This window comes from Heloderma suspectum, chromosome Z (genome assembly GCF_057233095.1).
Source record: "Heloderma suspectum isolate Gila_16-S chromosome Z, 16-S_ref, whole genome shotgun sequence".
NCBI lineage: Eukaryota > Metazoa > Chordata > Lepidosauria > Squamata > Helodermatidae > Heloderma > Heloderma suspectum.
The window spans coordinates 9,901,485-9,920,927 of NC_139476.1; the positions used below are offsets into that span (position 1 = coordinate 9,901,485).

The 19,443-nt window shown below is 48.3% G+C and overlaps 2 protein-coding genes across 7 annotated transcripts in view; one reads left to right on the forward strand and one right to left on the reverse strand.

Annotated features, from left to right (window-relative positions):
* Positions 1–35: 35 nt before the first annotated feature.
* Positions 36–19,443, forward strand: part of SPMAP2 (sperm microtubule associated protein 2) — a 109,110-nt gene continuing 89,702 nt past the window's right edge. For both annotated transcript variants that reach the window (XR_014786493.1, XM_084826017.1), the window contains exons 1-2: positions 36–696; positions 4,407–4,510. The gene's annotated coding sequence lies outside the window, so the exon portion shown is untranslated. The remainder of the gene's footprint in view (positions 697–4,406; positions 4,511–19,443) is intronic.
* The window catches only part of PALM (paralemmin), a 99,589-nt gene continuing 94,797 nt past the window's right edge, over positions 14,652–19,443 (reverse strand). For all 5 annotated transcript variants that reach the window (XM_084826013.1, XM_084826011.1, XM_084826016.1 and 2 more), the window contains one exon: positions 14,652–17,003. In XM_084826013.1, coding sequence (XP_084682139.1) covers positions 16,432–17,003 — 572 coding nt within the window. In that variant the 3' untranslated portion in view covers positions 14,652–16,431. The remainder of the gene's footprint in view (positions 17,004–19,443) is intronic.

Sequence of the window (19,443 nt, forward strand, 5' to 3'; positions counted from 1 at the left end):
CCTAGACAGAGGCCTCTTCGGCCTCCATCTCCTCCAGATAAGAGGCAGTCTGGAAAGAGGAAGAAAGACTAGCAACGGCCTGCAAATGAATGTGGGTCAAAAGCAACAAGGCTTGAGCCAAAAGTATCTGCTTTCAATCCTGCTACATCCAAGAGGCGGAAATATTTTTTCTAAAAAACATGGAGAGAGAATGGACACAGTTTGTGACCCACGGGGACTGTAGACAGTTTTAGTGTATGTTCAGTTGCATCCGTGTTTTGTGTACACAAAACCTTGCAGGTTTTGCCATAAGAAATAGCCTCCAAAGCCTCGCAAATAAAGGAATTCACAACTGAAGAACGCAAATGTGCAGAAAGGGCAGAAGAAAAGAAACAATAGCAAAGAAACGCTCGCAGGTCATGCACATGGAGGCGGTGTATGCACTGTGCGCTGTGGCGGTGCAAATGGCACTTCAGAATAACACCACACCAAAAGAAACTCAATATAAGCATACACAGGATGGATGGAGATTTTTGGCAGGATTTTATCAACGCCCATGTGCTCAACAACAACGCAGAGGAGGGGGAAAGACACAAACAAACTGAAGGAAACTAAAGCTGTGGTGGCAGACTGGACATGCGCAGCAGTACAAAACTTGGAAGGAGAAAAAGAGCAATGGGGGATTCCTAAAGCATCCATCTTCAGAAAGAAGGCCAGGTAATTTGGATCGCCATAATCCAGGGAGAAGTTCAGATGGAAAGAATGTTGGAATCATTCCTAACGCACAGGGACTGTCTCTGGTGAAACAGGGACAGTGGAAGTGTAGGAATTTAAGGCAGGATTAAAAACAAAACAGGCTTCCATAACACTTGGCAGGCAGCGCACAACAGCAATGCTCCCCAAAGGCTCTAGATGGCGCCGCAGGGTAAAAGCACAGCCTTGCCTTTTTCTCTTTGGAAAGCAATGTAGGGCTTGGTTTTCGGTTTTCGAAGTGCCAAACCTGGAATTAGGACTTGCAATGGAGTGCAGACTGGGGTGGGGCCTGGAACCATAAGCCAAATCGAGGATCAATTAAAACTCATCATATGCTACCAAATGCCTGGGAGAAGAGAAAGGTCTTGATCAGGCACCAAAAAGATAACAACGTCTACAAAAAATCTGACTTGGGGCAGAATTGGGACCCCTCAGTTTGCAATATGTCTCCCCAGAAAAGGAAGTGTAAAAATTGTGGCATGGCCACCTTTTGCTAACAAAAGTTCTGACTTAAAGCTGGGAGCCTCTGAGTTCTCTGGGGGAGAGAGAAATGCAGCATTGCCATCCTTTGTTCACAGACATACTGAGCACTTGCGGAGTCCTCCTCCGGAGGGGTGGCAGAATTCTGCTGAGCAGGAGAACTGTGCTTTTTTTTGGCTGGAATGCACCTTGGGGTTTGAAGAGGAAGGGTGTAAAGGTTCAAAGTCAATAATTTGGGGAAAGGAATGTTCCCTGCTTGCCTAGAGCTTTGTTGTCTGGGTGTGCTGTGGATCACTTGCCGAGGGACTGTACCTGAATGGTAGAACACGCCTGTTTTGCATGCAAGAAGCTGCAGGTTCAATCCAGGGTTGTTGTTTTTTAAGTTAGCAAGCACTGGTGAGTAGAGGCTCACAGGGCTGCAGGGCTGACACTTTTTTTTATTAGCAGGGGCGTGGATGTCATCTGCCACCATGGCTTCAGGTTCCCTTGTTCCCTCTGAGCTTAGCTGAGATCCTCACAGTAGCTGGGAGGAAATGAATTTTCCCCACCAACAATATATTGTTCCCTGTTTTAATGCAAAGTATTTGGGGTTGGCTTGGTCTGGAACAGGCAACGAAGGGCCCTTCGCTTTACAAAAGGCCTGGTCCTGGTGGAGAGGGAAGCTGCTAGGATGGGTTGGCTGATATGGATGAACACAGATGTCTGGATTCGGGGGCTCTCTTTGGGGGCATGGCTATGGAAGCTGGCATGATGAACAGCTGCAATTCAACATTCACCTTTACGCCACTTGGTCTGACTCAATAAAAGGTGGTTTGCAATGTTCCGTGTTCAAAACAGCCCCTCTATTGAGAACCCTGAGAACTGGAAACTTATTTTAGTTTTAGTGGAAGGGGCATAGGTCAGTGGAACAGCACCTGCTTCGTAGGTAGAAGGTCCCCGGTTCAATCCTTGGCATCTCCATTTAAAAGGACGAGGTAGCAGGTGAAAGGAAAAACCCTTCTCTGCCTGAGATAATCTTGGGTTAGATTGAGAAATAATTCCATCTTCCTCTGTTCCTCGCCCTAACTGCTGGGATCGAAGAGAACTTCCTGTGGATATTGTACTGCCTGGCGTGATGCCTGTTATGCAGTAGTATCCTCTCACCACACTACAAAGCACCCCCCGCCCCGTCACAAATGCCCACACATTGACAGCAACAATGGTTTGCCTGGAACCTTTTTCAGGCTTTGCAGTACCCACCAACAATTAGTGAGGGGAAAAAATGCAGCTTGGGCCAGAAAAATTTTGAATGGCAGACTGTGAAAGTTTGAGGCCTCCAGAGGCAAAGGGAAACAAGGTCAGGCTTAGAGGCCTGGAGTTTTCTGTTGGGAGGGGGTGACCCAGAGAGGAGTATTTTATTTTTTTTCCATTTCTATACCGCCCAATACCCGAAGCTGTCTGGGTGGTTCACAAAAGTAGTTTCATTTCCCTGGTTAAGTTTCATTTCTTCAAGTTTGAAGCAGTACTTTCAGATTTGGGGGTGGAGGGTATATAAAGAGAGCGAGAAGATCGAGACAGCCACAACCTAAAGAGAGAGCAGAGCCTGAGGAGGGAGCAGGAAGGAGCAACCTGGAGAAGGCTAAGTTCAGCTAGGATAAAGGAACTTGCATTTTGCAACTTTTATTTTCTCAGTGCCCTTTGTATCACCTTATGTACTTGTAAATACCTTTAGTTGTGATTTGCTTGCTTTAATTTACCAGTATACTGTTGTGGTTAAACCCTGTGTCTGGAGTGTCAATCACCCCACGCCTACAGCCTAAACCCCACGTTCCTGGGAAGGGGAAGTTTAAAAGAAGGAAGGTGGGACTCTTAAGGAGGCAAGAGATCCTGAAGGAGTTGCTCAGGGGGTCCAGGTCATGTGGGACCTTAACACAGACCAAAGAAAGAAGGGCTTCTTTTAAGGGCAGCTACACAGACTGTTTGTAGGACTGACAACTACATGATGGTTGTGATGTACAAAGGGCTCAGGTGACCACTGGAGTGAGAGTTGGTCTGGGATCTGGAAACACCGAGTTCAAATCCTGATTTTGACTTTGCTGGGTGGTTCCCCTGTAAAGTGAATCTATTTCTCTTTTGCCCTCTGAAACATATTCAGCAATAGTTACTTAGATGTTTATTTTAGCCAACCTTTCATTTTAACAAGTTGTGATTTGTTATGATTTCAGTTTCATTTTTTGTGTTTTGTCTGTATTTTTTTGTAAACCATGTTGGGAGCACCACTACTTCAGTCTTCAAAATAAATGAAGCATAACTCATTTCCTCCCACATGTGCCTGCCTGGACCCTAAGATCATTTTTAGGGGTCCTTCTCCAGGAGCTCTTGCCAAAGGAAGTGATGCAGGTGGCTACCAGGAAGAGGGCCTTTTCTGCTGTGGCACCCTGGTTGTGGAATGAGCTTCCCAGAGAGGCCTGGCCTGGCACCTACATTGTGCTTTTTCTGGTGCAAAGTGAAGGCCTTTTTATTTCCCCAGGCATTTTAGTCTTTTAGCTCTGTTTTAAATCCGTTACTGTGTTTTAAATCTCTGCATTGCTGCTAGGTTTTATTTTGGTTTGTGCTTTTATACTGTAGTTTTAAACTTTTACCTTTTATATTGTATTTTATGATGTATTCTTTGGTTTTAATTGTTGCGAACTGACCAGAGAGCTTTGGTCATTGAGTGGTATAGAAATGTAATAAATAAATAAAATGGCAGGAGAAACAGTGCTCTAGCAAGGTGTCTCCATGATGTGCATGCGAGTCCAGATGCAGCCCCACACCCAAACATGGGGATCTGACTTACAGAGCAGCTTTCCCCAACCTAGCGCCCTCCAAATGTGTCGGACTGCCGCCTCCAATATCCCCAGCCAGCATGGCTGCTGGCCTTTGGGAAAGGCTTCTCTAGACACACGGTTGAGGGACTCTGGATGATCATCAACAATTTGTCTTATGGTGCTGGTTGATTGCTTGAAGTTGTTTTAGATAGGTGTTGTCTTGCATATATTGTCTGTTTATGTTTTTCTTTTAATGTACATGGCTTTTAACCTCTGTATACTGTATTTTTTTTTAATGCTTTTGATCTTTGTATACCGCCCAGAGAGCTTTGGCTATTGGGTGGTATAGAAAGGTGATGATGCCAGCAACATTTCTTAAAGGCACCTTCCAAAATCTCTCTCCAGAAAAGGAAGACTGACCCTGTGAAGCAAACATAGCTGGCGAGGGTGATATCACAGCTCAAGAAATGAAAACCTCATGCTGTTAGAAGGGAAGGCCCACTCGGAGGGTGAGTGCCCCTGTAGCCTCCCTGTCCTGGGAGAGTTTGAGTGCTGCAATCACATGCAGAGAGGGAACCAGATTATCCACAGAGGCTGATGGCAAGGCAGAGAGGCCTGAACAGCAAAGTATGCAGAGATGCAGCAGGCAGACTCCCTCTGGGAGCCATCTGCTATTTCATGAGCAGTTTCTCAGGGCCCACCACTGAAGAATCTCCGAGTTCAAAAAGCAGCGTGGATGGATATCCTTCCCAGCTTCCACCCACATTCTCAAGTGACGCACCTACAGGTGGGAAGCAGAGCAGGGTGTCCCTGGGCCCCTCCCAGTGAGATTTTGTGGGTTCATCGCTTGGTTTTTTGGGAAGGTTAGCCAGGCTGTTCTGGGCTTTTCGAGGATTTGCAAGCGACAAAGGGCTCAGGTGGCAATGCAGCAGCTGACGGGGGAAATGCCAGCCCAGGCATTGTGGAGAAGGGCAGACAAAAGGGGTGTGTGTGCTGCTGATGGGGCAGAATGCAAACAGTGGAATGTTGCTGACCAGGAGGCTTTGAAACCCCCAGTAATGGGGTGGTATGGAAAGCTCCCCTTGTATCCAGTGGAGCTGCAGAGAGAGAAAGGAACAGGAAAGCCTAACAGAGCTTTCAAACAGAAACAGGAGTCCCGCTCCATTGGACCAAGTCAGCCCAGTCAGCTGCCTCCGGGAAGCTCGCAAGCAGGACCCAAAGGCAACAGCCTTCCCATGTGTTCGTCATCCCTCTCCCTTCCCCATAACTAGGATTCTCAGCTAGACTGCCTCTAAACATGCAGGTTCCACTGGCAGAAATTAAGAACATAAGAAGAGCCCTGCTGGATCAGAACAAAAGGTCTGCCTACCACAGCATCCAGCTTCCCACAGCAGCCAGCCATTAGCAGGGCACAAAGGCAGTGGACAACCTCCGTTTGTTCTCAGCAAAGGGTGCTCAGAGGTAGGCTGCATCTGAGCCTGGAGGTTCTGTTGTTAGTCATCAGGGCTCACAACCATTATTAGAACTTGTCCGACTTACAGTGGTGCAGGGCAGAGCTCCAGGGAGGTAGCTAGGGTCAGTTTCAAAGGCAAGGTCAGTCAGCAGTCCAGAGCGGGGCGAAGACATCACAGAGCTGGTACTCAGACACTGCTTCAGCAACTGGTGTCTGGAACTGAAGGCTTTTAAGCCTGGGCATTCAGAACCCCGCCCAGAGCACAGCTGCAGCCCGTAATGCCACCAGAGGAGCAGTCCACTTGTGAGCAGAGCCTTGCTCACGAGTATACATTTACTCATGAGGAGGCCTTATTCCTCAGGCGGACCCTTCTGCATCTGACAGCGGACTCAGCCTTGACTTTTAGGGCCCCACACTTCCTGGAGTTCGGTGGTCACTTGATGTCTGTCTGAGTCCGAGAGGGGGTTAACTACATTGTGAGGGGAACGGCCAACAGCCATCTCCCCCGAGGGGCCAGGATCCCCCTGATCTGCCTCAAGGCAATAGTTGTCCCCACATCTTGTGGAAGGGAAGAAGCTGGGGGGGGGGAATTCCTCAGGGAGCCTCCTCCCCTCCCATCTCTGCAAGGGATAAGGAGACCAGCCAATGCAGAGTAGCTGCAAAGAGCTCTGGGAAATCAATGATTCCAATCTCAGCAATAAAAGGCATCCTCCAGCTAGATCAGACCAAAACATCCAGCTAGCCCCTGCCCGCTGTTTCCAACAGTGGACAGCCCAAGGCCTCCATGAAGCCCACAAGAGGGGCCTGTGAGTGTCAGCCTTCTCTTGTTCTTTGTCCCCAGCATTCAGAGGTGGACTACTCCGGTACAAAGAGGCTCCATGAGAGCCATCCTAAGTTGCAACTAACTTAAGCACGGCCTTGCCAGAGGTAAATGTGGGTTTTATTTGGCCATCGTGGTGATCAAAACAAAAATCAGACTAGAAGGTCCATCTCACCCAGCATCCTGTTTCCAGCAGTATCTTTTATTGTTGATCACTCCAGAATCTTAGATGTGGAACGGTATGTTAGGGCTGTAAATAAATAAATAAATAAATAAATAACTGTAAAACCGCCATGGAGAAGGGGGGGGTGGGGGCGGGGGCAGTGGGGGGAAGTTGGGCAATGTTACACTGTTAACTTAATAGTCTTACCCAGGAAGTGGGGAGGGGGGAAGCTATTTAGATGGGAACATGTAACATTTCAGTTATTTCAAATGTAGGAAAGCAGCCCTGATGATTTTGTTGTCCCATCCTGGCCCCCCCCCACTCATCTGGACTTCTGTCCCAAATATCTGCCCTGATATTGCCACTAGGGTGGAACTGACAGGCCCTGATTTTGCTGAACAGCAGGAGCGCTGGGGTAGTGGGTATTTAACCCTTTCTTCCCATGTGGGGCTGTCTTCACGAGCAATTTAGTGTGAAGTTAGAGCAGTTTGAGTTCCTTCATGACAGATGTCGTCACCAATCTGCTGCCAACCAGCCGCTTCCTTCTTGAAAAGCTACATTTTCTGAAACTCCTTTTTCTCCGAGTTTTTTTTTTTTTTTTTACTGAAGGCAGCTTCCTGGTGGTTTTACCACAGTGTGCCATGTCCCCCCCCCCCCGCACTATATCCTGGGCATGCCTCTGTGACCTGGCAGTGACATGGTCAAGGGGGTCGGATGCCCCATTCCCTCTTGTTTCCCCGGTGGAAGTAGTTTTTCTTATTGAGAAAATCCCCAGGAGCGCAGCAGCGACCCCTCACATTACCGCAGTAGCAGGGACACTCAATCACCGTAGCTAGCCTGCTTTAAATCTTTAACATATTCCCCCTTCTGTGCATGTTTACTCAGAAGTAAGAAATAAATCTCACTCCCCTGCAGTGAAAGGGTTTAAGTCTGACTTTGGTTACCCTAAAATGCTCTTTTGCGTCTTCATTCGTTTCTTAAATCGCTATTGCGATGTTGTGCTTCTTCGATGTCCTGTAGTTTCTCTGATGTAAAGTCATTTTTCCATTGTTATGTAAAGTTCTTTTTCTACTTTATCACAGTAACCATCAATCTTTTGGGTTTATACGAGCTTCTCATTGTGATCAGGGAGAAGGAGAAAGGGCGGTTGGAAGCAATATGCAAAAGTGCACACATGGGGGAAAATGGGCTGGGAGCAATAACTCCACAGCAGATTGCTGGAATGCAGCGAAATTAGGATGGGGGGAAGCTCTCAGGGGGAGCCTTCAGATGCTGCACTGGAGAACTGGGGATTTGGCTTATTCAGGGCAATCTGCACACATGGGGAAAATTAGTTGCTCTCCATTCATAATAATGTAGTAGCAAGGGGGAGCCTGGACAGGGGTGGGAAGCAAGCCTCTCTCATTGGTTGAGCAGCCCCTGCCAGGTTGATGACCTTCAGTTCTACTCCCCCCACTCGACTCAGAAGTATGTTCCTTTCAAGCGCTGTGTGACCCCTGAAAACCTGATTTTAAACGTATGCTACACTCGTCTTATCTTGCTTTGCATGTCCCTGATGGACCAAAGACGATTCCATGAAAGTCCAGGTAATACCCCAATACGATTCTCATTCTCTTGTTGTGACGATCACCCCCGCCCCCCAGTGGTAACCATATAGTGTCTGTTTCTGAGGCTAATAGCAGATGTGGTGAATGGTTAGAACACCCCTCCCTTAGAGCCTAAAACAAATCAGAGGCCCCCTGGCACCCATGAGTGCTGTAAAGAAGAAAAAGAAGGAAGACGTTGAAGTTGAGAGACACAATAAGATCCGCCACATTACATGTGATTTGGCCTTGCGTCATCATTTTTCTAACTTTTAATGCATATTTTTGCTGCTGTTCTAAACTGGTTTTAAAAATAATGGCTGCTGTTGTAAGAGTGGAAGTGTGGAAAGGAGATGGAGCCAGGAGATTTGCTGGTGGCTGCTTTCATAGTTGTGGGAAAGTTGCAAAGTAACTTCCTTTGCTGAGAGACATTGGCTGATTGCTCTCAAAAGTTGGTTTCTCAATGGCTGGGAAATGCCTGAAAGGGGGAGAAAGCTCTCTCTCTGTCCCCCCAGCTAAGGCAGATGTGATCCAGGTGTCTGTGTATAACAGACAGACTGTGGTTTCGAGATGGAGACAGAGTCACATCTTCAGGTGCTGGCGGTCTCCCTGGAGATTTATTTTATTTATTATTGCATTTATATCCCGCCTTTTTTCCTTGTGCAAGGAACCCAAGATCTGATGTGGGAGCAGTGGATTTTGGCTCTCTGTTGGGAGGGTTTGAGGCAAACATGAGGAACCATTGGTCAGTTGGGTGAATGCGTCCTGCGGAGGTTCCCAACTGGCCCACCAAGCTTCTTCTCCAGGCTCTGCTCCTTCCCTCTGCCCCAGTGTTGAGAGAGGGGAAAGGGCTTATGTCCAGTATGCAACACTGGGAACCTCCAGGTTAGACTACTGCAATGTATTGTGTGTGGGGCTCCCTTTGAAGACAATTTGGAAACTTCCGTTAATACAAAATGCAGCTGCTCGGTTACTAACTGGAACTGGCTATACGAGTCGTTTTTGCCAGTTCTTAGCAGTGCATTTCTGGACCCAAATCAAAATGCTGGATCTTACCTATAAAGCCCCAAAGGGCTCAGGACGTGGGTTTCTTCTATCACATGACTCAGCCTGAAGAATTTGTACATCATCCACAGCTCTCCTCTGGCTGCCCTACCATGTGAAGGTAGGTCAGTGGTTGACCAGAAAGGGAACTTTTTCCTGTTGTGGCAGCCCACATATGGAATGCCCTCCCCAGGGCGGTGTCAACATTGACATTACTCAGGGGCCAGGTGAAGACATGTTCATTTGCCGAGGCTGTTAAACAGATAATATCAGTTCATGCATGACACTTTGAATATCTGCATTGCTGAACTCTTATGCTGAATTTTTCTGCTCTCTGATATTAAATTTGGCGTTTTATCACCTAATTCAGCTTTGCCAACCAGCTGTTCTTCAGATGGCTGATTGGGGGACACTCCTGGCTGGGGAATGCTGGGAGTTGCAGGCCTTTTCTCTGTCTAAACATGCACAGGATTGCACCCTTAGTCAACTTATCTGGAGGGCACCAGGTTCTACACCACTCCTAAAGGACGACCGAAACCAGTGTTTTGCACCTTGGGTGGTTCCTTGAGACTTCCAACTGGTTCTGACTGAAACCCAGAGCAGATTCACGGCCCCACCGTCATCAGAACTACCAGCTTCCACTAACCGAAACATCTTTTAGGGCACAATCTTAACTAGATAGGCAGCTGCCTCTGAACTCAGAGGCGACCACCTATCCAAAACAAGGCAGGAGAGGCACATGGGGGATCGTTCCCTCAGTGCCTCTCCTGCCTTGCTGTTTTTCACTAGACAGCCGATTTCAGCTGTCTAGTGGTGGGGGGCCCAACCGGGAGAGGAAGCTGCTGTATGACACATTGGACGTGTTGTACACGCAGCTCTGCTCTCCCTGCCCTGGAACGCCCCCCAGCCCTGCCCCTTTTGAGTTGCTCCATGCTCCTCTTACGAGCGCGGAGGATGGGGCTTCTCCGCGCTGAGTCTGAGGTCGGTTCCCGGAAAACAGCACATCCTATGGCCCTCTAGACAGTGTGTAGTGGCCATAGGATTGCTCCCTTAAATAAGTAAAGAAAGAAAAACAGAAAGGGTCAATTACATTCTTTTTTTCCCAGATGATTCACACCTTTTATTTGCTCTGTTCCAGTATATTACAATGGGGAAAGGGGGGACTTCAAACAGCTGGTCATGATGATTGAAAAGCTGGGGAGAAAGAGGGAAGAGCACTTCTGAGAGCCGAGGTGGGCCAAGGATTGGGCATACAAAGTGGATCACCATGTCTTATACACTAGAGATGAGACAGAGACCAGGGGTGGTGGTGGTGGTAAGGAAAACGGGCGAGGGATGGGGAGCACATCAGCAGTGGAATCTGTGAAGCAGAATGGGATGTTGACCTCGCTCCGTGGTCCTCACGCAACCCTGCTGGTGGGCCCTCCATTCAAGGCCTGGTGTCAAAGACATCTAGGTGTGTGTATTTGTTTGCAGCTGTTTTGTCTTCAGGTCATGCTGTCACAGCTGGCTCAGGGGAGGCATTGAGAACGTGAGAAAGGTCGAGGCATTGCTGACAGAGGCTGCCTGCTGCTGGTGCAGATGTTCGGATGCCAGGGCCTTCCCCAAGAGGCCAGAGAAAAACTAGGGGCAGTTACGGTCACTGCTGGTCCATTGTTGGGGAGGAGGAAAACAAGGTGGGCTCGCTTCTCTCCATTGCCAATGGCAAGAGCATCCACACAGATTGAAATCTTTGGGTAGGTTTTTTGGCCTATGGTGGTGGGCCCTGTCCTACGAAGACGACTCCTGTATTGTTGGCCACTTGCAAAATGGCGGGCCAGTTCCTGGGCAGTGTTTTTCAGGACCCCCATGGGTGGGTCACCAGATTGCAAACTTTGGTGATATTGGGAAGACAAAAGCTTTGGGACAACTTGCAGGCCACGGGTCACATCAACGGACCTGGGGTCCCAAGCAAAACGAGCCCATTGATCAAATTGGCTTGGGTAGAAATGTTGGGAACATCTAGTGCCACCATTGATGTGGAAGTTGTTGGGGTCAATCACTTCCGTCTCCAGCTCCGCAGCTCCCCATGGTGGATGGGGAAGTTTTGACAGGATGCATTGACATAATCTACTCTCCGTGGTGGAAGGGATTCAAACGATCCAACCCAGTAAGTTTTGAGGGGCACCTAGACTCTTTCCCATTGGGTTTCTCTCTCCCTGCACTGGGCTGCAGGATTCTTGCCCGCTGATCTGTAAGCACCCCCCACTGTCACTTAGATGTTTCCTTTCTTAAGCAGTAAATTGAACTCTTCATTGTCATCACATAATTGTTGATATTTTTTGAGCACAATCCAGAACCACTGATGGTTACAACCATCTGCATTGACCAGGAGGTTGGACTTGATGGCCTTGTAGGCCCCTTCCAACCCTACTACTCTATGATTCTATTATCTTAAATCTCAAAGGAATTTAGTCACAGTTAAGTTAGGCTGGATCATGCCCACCGGTTATTTTTTCTTTTGGCATTGATTATGTTAACCCCCTTTTTGTCATATTCCTCCCACCCACACCTCTTTTTGTTGTTGGAACTGAGATACATCTACAGGAAATTCAGCATCAATTTTCAACCATGGAGGCAGAAATAAAAAAAAGAAAACTCACTCCCTGTTCCCATTTGAAAGCCACCATTTTGGTGGCAGAAATATGACAAAGACAGAGGGAGTCGCTCTAGCCTTGTATCTCTTTGAGCCAATGGTTGGCATTCGTTGGACACAATTGGAAACCAAAATGGACACAATTGGAAACCAAAGGTGCCAATCAAACTGCACTAGGGCAGCTGAGTCCCTTGTCTCCATTTTTGTTGTATCTCTGTATCACTATGTGGAGGACACAGTTTTAAGAGTGAGGAACCACCGACCAATTCCTGGAAAAGGTCACCTATGATGGTGTTATTTTGGCATCAAAACTAACCCTTTAAAGTTGCCTCCCCCAACCTAGCACTCTCAAAACGAGTTGGACTACAATTCCCTTCACCCCAGCCGGTACGGCTTATGTGCAGTACAACACCTTTGGAGGGCCCCAGGTTGGCGAAGGCCACTGTGAAGTCACCCCATATTGTACTATTTCATCAGCTGACACCCTGCCCACTGATTAGCTGCAACCAATCAAGAGATGACACCCCACCCCTTCCCTTTGGGATTGGCTGTCATCCATCCCCAGGGAAAGGAACAGAGCGCCCAACTTTATGGGCATCTTCAGGGAGGTGGAACTGGAGGAGTTCCCCCATAGCTCAGTGGCAGAGGCATGCCAAAAGCCCTAGGTTCAATCTCCAGCATCTCCAATTCAAGAAGGGTTAGGGAAGACCTCTCTCTGAGTCGGCAATCTTGGGCCAAGTGTTCTGTGCCCAGCCACTTCCTATGTTCAAATGACCGGTGGGGCTTTCAACCCCACGGCTGTCCTGCTGCTTCCAGGAAAACCAAGAAGGGCAAATGGGTTGAGTGCCTGCACAAGGACATGATTGACCTACAGAAATGTGCAAAAGAAGCCACCATGAGGCTTGTTGCTCTGCCTTTACGTGTAGCATGGTGGGTTTTACAAACAGAAATTTGGATTCTACCAGGGTGGGGTCAGGGGAGGTGCTGGCATGATACCACGGGTGTGTGTGTGTGTGTGTGTGTGTGTGTGTGAGTCTTTGTCTCTCATTCCTTTTGGTCCAAGCAAGGGAGCACCTCTAACACAGTGATTCCCAGACTGTGTGGCAGGGTGGCAAGGGCCTCGAGAAACTAAAGGCTACGCTGGCTGAGGGATGCTGGAAGTTATAGTGCTTTTTTCTGTCTGAATGTGCATAGGATTGCACTTTAAGCTGCCCTATTGGATGCATCCACCCTTCTGTCCCTCTTCAAGTGGGGAGACCTCGTGCAGCATTGATACAGATCCACCAAGATCTCCCACTGTAGCCTGTGTGCTCCTTTGCTCTAATGCCCCACCATCTTCCTCCCTGAACTCAGAGGAAGAGGACCCAATCACAGGTCCCAGCACTTGTAGGGTTCAAGGGGAGTCAGTGGACACTGCCCCACAATGATGTCCTGTTTGGGGAGGTTCCCAGTTCATGGGACCTGATGCCCTCTGCCTCCTCTGGCTCCAAACCTTCCAAAATAACATCTGGGGTTCCAGGAGCAGAGAGTCCAAGTTGAACCTTGGCTGGGAGGAGGAGGAGCAAGCCAGACCCCACACATGCTTTGGATCAGGGCCCTGCTGACACTCTGGGAAAAAGGGGGGAGCTGCTCATGTGGGGCCTCCTGGACCATCCCCCAGCAAGAATTGGGACTGCGCAGTGGTGGCGGTAAGAAGAGGGCAATAGCCTAGGAAGCAAGCTCTATCTCTGGGTAGGCAAAGGAGAAGAAGGGATGCCAAGAGGCAATATTAACTTCTGGGCCATCCCATAATTACCAGGAAGATAACTGTCCTGAGATCAGATTGAGCAATATATAAATCGCTGTGTAAGAGCCCTCAGATTTCAAACATTTGGAGTAACAATACTCTAGAGGAGCCAGAGCCCCAACCGGGCGCCTTCCAGATGTGTTGGGTACAACTCCTGGACAGCATGGTCCAACACATCTGGAGAGGCTGGCTGGGGAATGCTGGGTGTTGCCATCCAACACATCTGGAGTGCACGAGGTTGGGGAAGGCTCATGTGAAATGTGAGGACTTTGATCACGCCCTCTCACTTTTCTCAGCAACTGAAGTGGAGCTGTTCACTTCAGCACTTCAGATTGAGGTGTGAAAACAACACTCTCTAGGATACAAGACCTGCTCCATGCTTTAGCTCTCACAAACCTCTTGTCCGAGAGAAATTCCAGCCACCACAACTAAGGAGAGGCTGAACTGAAGGACATTTTAAGGGATGTAAACAAAATGGGAAAAGTTCCGACTAAGAAAGGTGTGTTGGAGGGTGGGTGGGGGGGCTTACAGGGCCAGCCCTGCCATAAGGCAGGTACCTCAGGTGGCTTTGGGTGTCTTGAAAAAGAAGCAAATTGTTAGTTATTTAAGTTATTATTATTGTATTTTTACTGCTGGGGTGGGGGTGGGGGGTGCCAAAATAACTTGGCCGGGAATGGTTAGTATACACCTTGACTTGGGGCGTGGAAGGTCTTTAATTACAGTTACACATCTGATATTGTCAAGGCCATTTTCTTAAAAAGATGGGAAGGGGGAAGAAAAGAGAAGTATTTTAAGGCCAGCTGCCCCTAAGCTAATATTGGAGAGGTTACTCCTCAAATGGAGCTTGGCAACAGGGACACTGTGGACACCGATTCCCGACTCCCAGAGCCACTGAAGGGGGGAATGGCAGGCATTCTTTCAGTTTCTCATTTTTCCACTCTTAAATTCAGTTCACCCCAAACTTTAAGAATTTTCCCAATCTTAAGTTTGCATCATTCCAAACTCTGAGGGGAAAAAATACACATGAAAATTTGTAGGCGTTTTTGTGCGCATTTCTCCGAATACATGTATTTTTGTACACAGCATTGCCTCGGGGGTGGGTGGGGGGGTTGCAAGCAATTTTCCTGATCGAACACATTTTGAAATATCATTTTCACGAACATATGCACATTTGTGTGCACTTCTCCCTAACCTCCAAATTTTGACTGGAGAACACCACTGCAAAATTTGGAAAAGTACACATTTTGAAGGAGAACCGAGTTTCAGTTTGCATATTGGTTCAAAACTGTGAAATGAGGTGCGTTTGTATTAAATGCCTACTGAACTAATATTTCTGCCATCTTTGTCTGCCGACTATTTCGCTCCAAGATCTCTTGAACTTGTCACTGAGAATGGCCCCCACACATGCAAATTATGTTCCACCATGATACTCTTGACTTACAGCTGTGGTGTTTGCTTTTTCCCTTTGCCTCATAATGGATTCTCTGGTCAGTTCAACCCTGTTGTACCTGGCTCAGTTCCCCAGGCTAGCTAGTAAGGGTCTCCTGTTTAGTTTCCTCTGTTTCCCTCCCTACTTCCTCTGCTTCTGGCCATTTGCGGCCAAGCTGGTCACACACTGAACCCACCCAGCGTCCGGTGCTGAGCACCCGGCACTGTGGCATGGCTCTCTTTGCTCCACTTTTGGAATCTATCTAGTGGCATAATTTTATATCAACAACTGCTCATTAAATTATAAACTCTACTTGGGTGTTGACCAAATGCAAGAATGGAGAGGTAACCATCAGGGTTCTGAAAAAAAAAAAATATACAAGGATCAAAATCAGCTCAACTTTCTTGTAGCTTTCAGGATCAACCATTGGAACTTCATCCAATGCTCGTGTGACAGTCGGGATGCTGCCAATGACTAGTGCTCTTGGATCTGTAGTGGGATTATCTTGGACATGGAGCCAGGATGTTTTAGAGCATGACTGGATTCTGTCGTGCACAAAAGACGGATTGGCATATTTTTAAAGTACAAGTAAGGATAGGGTTGTGTGAGGCTAATTTGTCGACCTTAATGCTTCCATTGTAAAATAATCTTGTCACTGACATTCTTGAAGGACTTAGGACGTTGCGTCCTGGAAGGACTTCAGAGATCTCAAAGGTCACTTGATTCCAATGGTTTCAGACACCTTTGAAGAACCCAAGAACCTTGCTTGATCAACTATTTTTTCTTCTCCAAGCAGCCCCTTCCACAAGAAAAGGCTATTTCAGATAACAGAAATGGGGCTGGTCCATTAGTGTGGGGAAATATTGACACCCCCCCCCCCGCATTTTCACTAAGTGGTTCTCTTTTTAATTACGTGGACCTCAAAGAAGTTTTGACCATGACAATTTAAGGCAGCCCTCCCACAACCTGGTGTCCTTCAGATGTGTTGGACTATGATATAGCTACGACTACTACATAGCTGGCTGGGGGATTATGGGAGGTGTAGTCCAAGACATCTGGAGGACACCAGGTTGGGAAAGGCTGTTACGGTTTCTTGATGAGTCTTGCTACAGAGAAGGGATGAGGGGCAAAGGATCACTTCATCTAATAAATATACTATTTTGCATCTGTCCCATTTATGCAAAAGAGAATAAGGGTGTTAGATGGATGGAGGCAGAGGAAAAAAAAAAGAATCTTGCAGCTTTGCCGTTGTTGGATATTATGCATTTTTTTCACCAGTGCTGCACTTATATTCCCCCAGTCACTTGAAAATAATAATAATTAAAAAAAAAAAACCCAAGGGGCTGGGAAGAGCGTGTCTTGGTAAGTATGAATAAAGACTCTGTAAACCTAGGAGTTTGTAGAACTCAGAAGGGGAACTGAAGAGGCGGAGTCAAGGTGTCCAGGGCAGAGTGATGGGGAAAGGCAGTCCTGATTGGCTGTAGAGGGCGGAGGGTGGGGCTCCAGGCACAGGCCTCTTACATAATGGAGCAGCATTTACAACGCTGCTTCTTCATGTCAAGATCCTGGTCTGCCTCCTTGGGTTCGGTGTCGTTGGCAGATGGCTGCTCCCCGGCTTGGTTCTCTTCCTTCACCGGTTCCACCGCACTGCCGTTGGGCGGGGCATGGTCCTTCCCCGTGCAATCTGCTGCCGCCGCCTTGTTCTCGGCATCTTCGATAATCACAAGCTCCGCCTTGATTGTACCCTCGAGACCCAGCACCTTTTTCGTCTCATTCTCGTCTTCCACGTTCTGGTAGCCCATGAAGATCATGGTGACTGGTTGCTCTTTGCTGGGTTCCGGGCCATCCCCCGAGGCCAGGAGCTTTGGGCTCTCCACTGGTTTCGCCTGGACGCCGGTGATTTCCTTCCGGGGCGTGGCCTTCTGGCTAGGGGGTTTGCTTTTGGCCTCTTCCATGTCCTTGGCCTTCTCCGAGGCTTCACTCAGGGTAACCTCGTCGGCCCTTTGGATGAGCTCATCCACCTCAGTCGAGCTGAGCTGGTGAAGGCCGTTCTCAAGAGCTCCATCTTTGGCACGGACTGCATGGACTACTGCAAGGAGAGGGAGAGAGGTACACAATGAGGGCTAGGATAGTGACCATGCTGCTACTGTTGGCTTTAAAGATTGGACAATGGGCAGGTGTCTGGAAGAACCCCTAAAGTGACTCTAGTGTAACAGCATGTTCTCAGCATCTTTCTGATGTTGACCACTTGCTGTTACATCAACCCATACAGATTTTCACTTCGCGGGGCCCACTAAACCCACATTGATCTCTGATGGCCCATTTAGCTGACCGACAGTTGTCTGAAGTAACTGGAATGCATATTCTGCTGACCTATTCATGGCCTGAATGTCTATCTCTGTATGTGCGCAGATCAGGGGCACCCAAAAAACAAAAAAAGCAGGTTGAATTTGGGCGGAGAAAGAGAGAATGGTTCTAAGGTTTGGAAGATGATGAGCAGAAGCAGTCTTGGGCTTTCGGAACTAGCTTGGATTACTTGCTTTCCACCAGCACATTAATCGTAAATAAACGGATCTTGCTGTGCCTTCACATTATTAAGAACATAAGAAGAGCCCTGCTGGATCAGACCCAGAGTCCATCTAGTGTAGTATTCTGTTTACTCAGGGGCCAACCAGCTGTCGACCAGGAACCCACAAGCAGGGCATGAGTGCAACAGCACCCTCCTGCCCATGTTCCCCAGCAACTGGTGCACACAGGCTCACTGCCTCTGACACTGGAGGTGGCACTGAGCCATCAGGATGAGTAACCATTGATAGCCTTCTCCTCCCGTGGCTTGCATAGGGGTGTGGGATGGAAAAGGTAAGAAAAGTCCTGAGAGAGAGGGGTTATAGTAGGTGCTCTCAGAGATGGCAGCATCAAAACGAAACATCAGCCTGTTTTAAAATTTAAAAAATCTATTAAACGAATTTGAGTGAGGGTTACCAACGGACGAGAAAAACACACATAGGCCTGTCCAGTTTTCCTGCTTTTGGTCTGGCTGGTGGGAAAGGGAGGGGTGTAGCCTTTTCTCTCCTTTCCGCCTTTTTCCCCCTCGCTGAAGGTAAATAGAGAACTCCATTTCGAGGCTGCCAAGATGTGCCATGCTGCGCCAGGCTCTGCCCCCTCTGGCCCGGCACTCGTACCAGAATCTTCTATTTCAAGTGTTGGCAGATTTTTCAAAAATACAATTTATTCTCCTGCAATAAAACCGTGCTTATTGCCAGACTCTGCCACTTCCAGGTTGTATGTCCTTCCAGGGTTGAGGACTGGTTGTCCAAGACTTCTTGGTTTACTACAGCACGGATTCGTTTACATGGTTCAAATCTGGCTCGCTGGGGATGGGAGTTGTTGGAATACAACTCCCATCATTGCCGGGTTGGGGAAGGCTGTTTCGACTTCAGATGGGCCACAGGGGCCAATTCTGACATGACAACAGTGAGGAGCAGTGGAAGCTGCAGTCCTGTACTCGCTTACCTTGAAGTAAGCCCCACTGAACTCGTTGAGAGACCTGCTTGACCCCTCCTATATTTTATCCTGCTCTTTTCCTGGGAAGCTGGTCATACCAGGTTCTTATCCCCACACGTTCACAGCCCCACGACATCCCTGTGAGGTAGGTTAGGCTGAGAGATGGTGACTGGTGCGTGATCGCCCACCGGTGAACAGGGATTTCAACCCAACTTCCTCTGGTTACTATTCATTACATTCCTACTCTACCCTCTTACGAAGGCAGCATCCAGAGCGTCCCCAGCGTATCCTCACAACAACCCTAAGAGGCAGGTTAGGCTGAGAGGTAGTGACCGGCCCAAGTTCAGCATGAGAGCTTCATGATGAACAGCTGTTCACGGCTCTTCCGGGTCCTCATCCGCTACTCTAAGCCAGTGGGGCAGTGAATCCGCTCCGGGTTTCAGTCAAAACCAGACAGAATTCTAAAGGAGCTATCCAAGGTGCTTTGCACCTTGGATAGCTCCTTTAGAGTTCTGGCTGGTTCTGTCTGAAACCCGAGTGGATTTCCCGCTCTGCTGATATTAGAGCCACCAGCCTCTACTGCTCTAACCACTACACCACACCGATTCTCACACACTCTAGAGCACAAGGGGATAGAATTCTGATCTGGGCCGCTCCAGAGAGCTGGTACGGGTGGTTTTTCCCCCCTTCATATTTTGGAATGCTCCCTTTAAAACAACAACAAACTCCTTGTATGTAGACAAATAGGATGGGAGAACTGGGTAGTTTACTACACTGCAGGGAGTTTTATTCATGTTGGGAGAGAGGAACCCTTGAAGCAGGATGGTTCAGAACGCTATGGCCTTATTCTGCGTAATGTGTAGAATGGCTCTTCTATCGAAAGGGAGGCACAGCGGCTTCTCCTTGCAGGACTGAGATGAGCCGTTGGCTACTTGGTTGCTTGCTTGCTGATGGCACCACTGGAGTAGGGGTCGGGTAGGCACCCAGCGGCACCGAGGGCCCAATCCGGCTCCCCTCTTACCCAC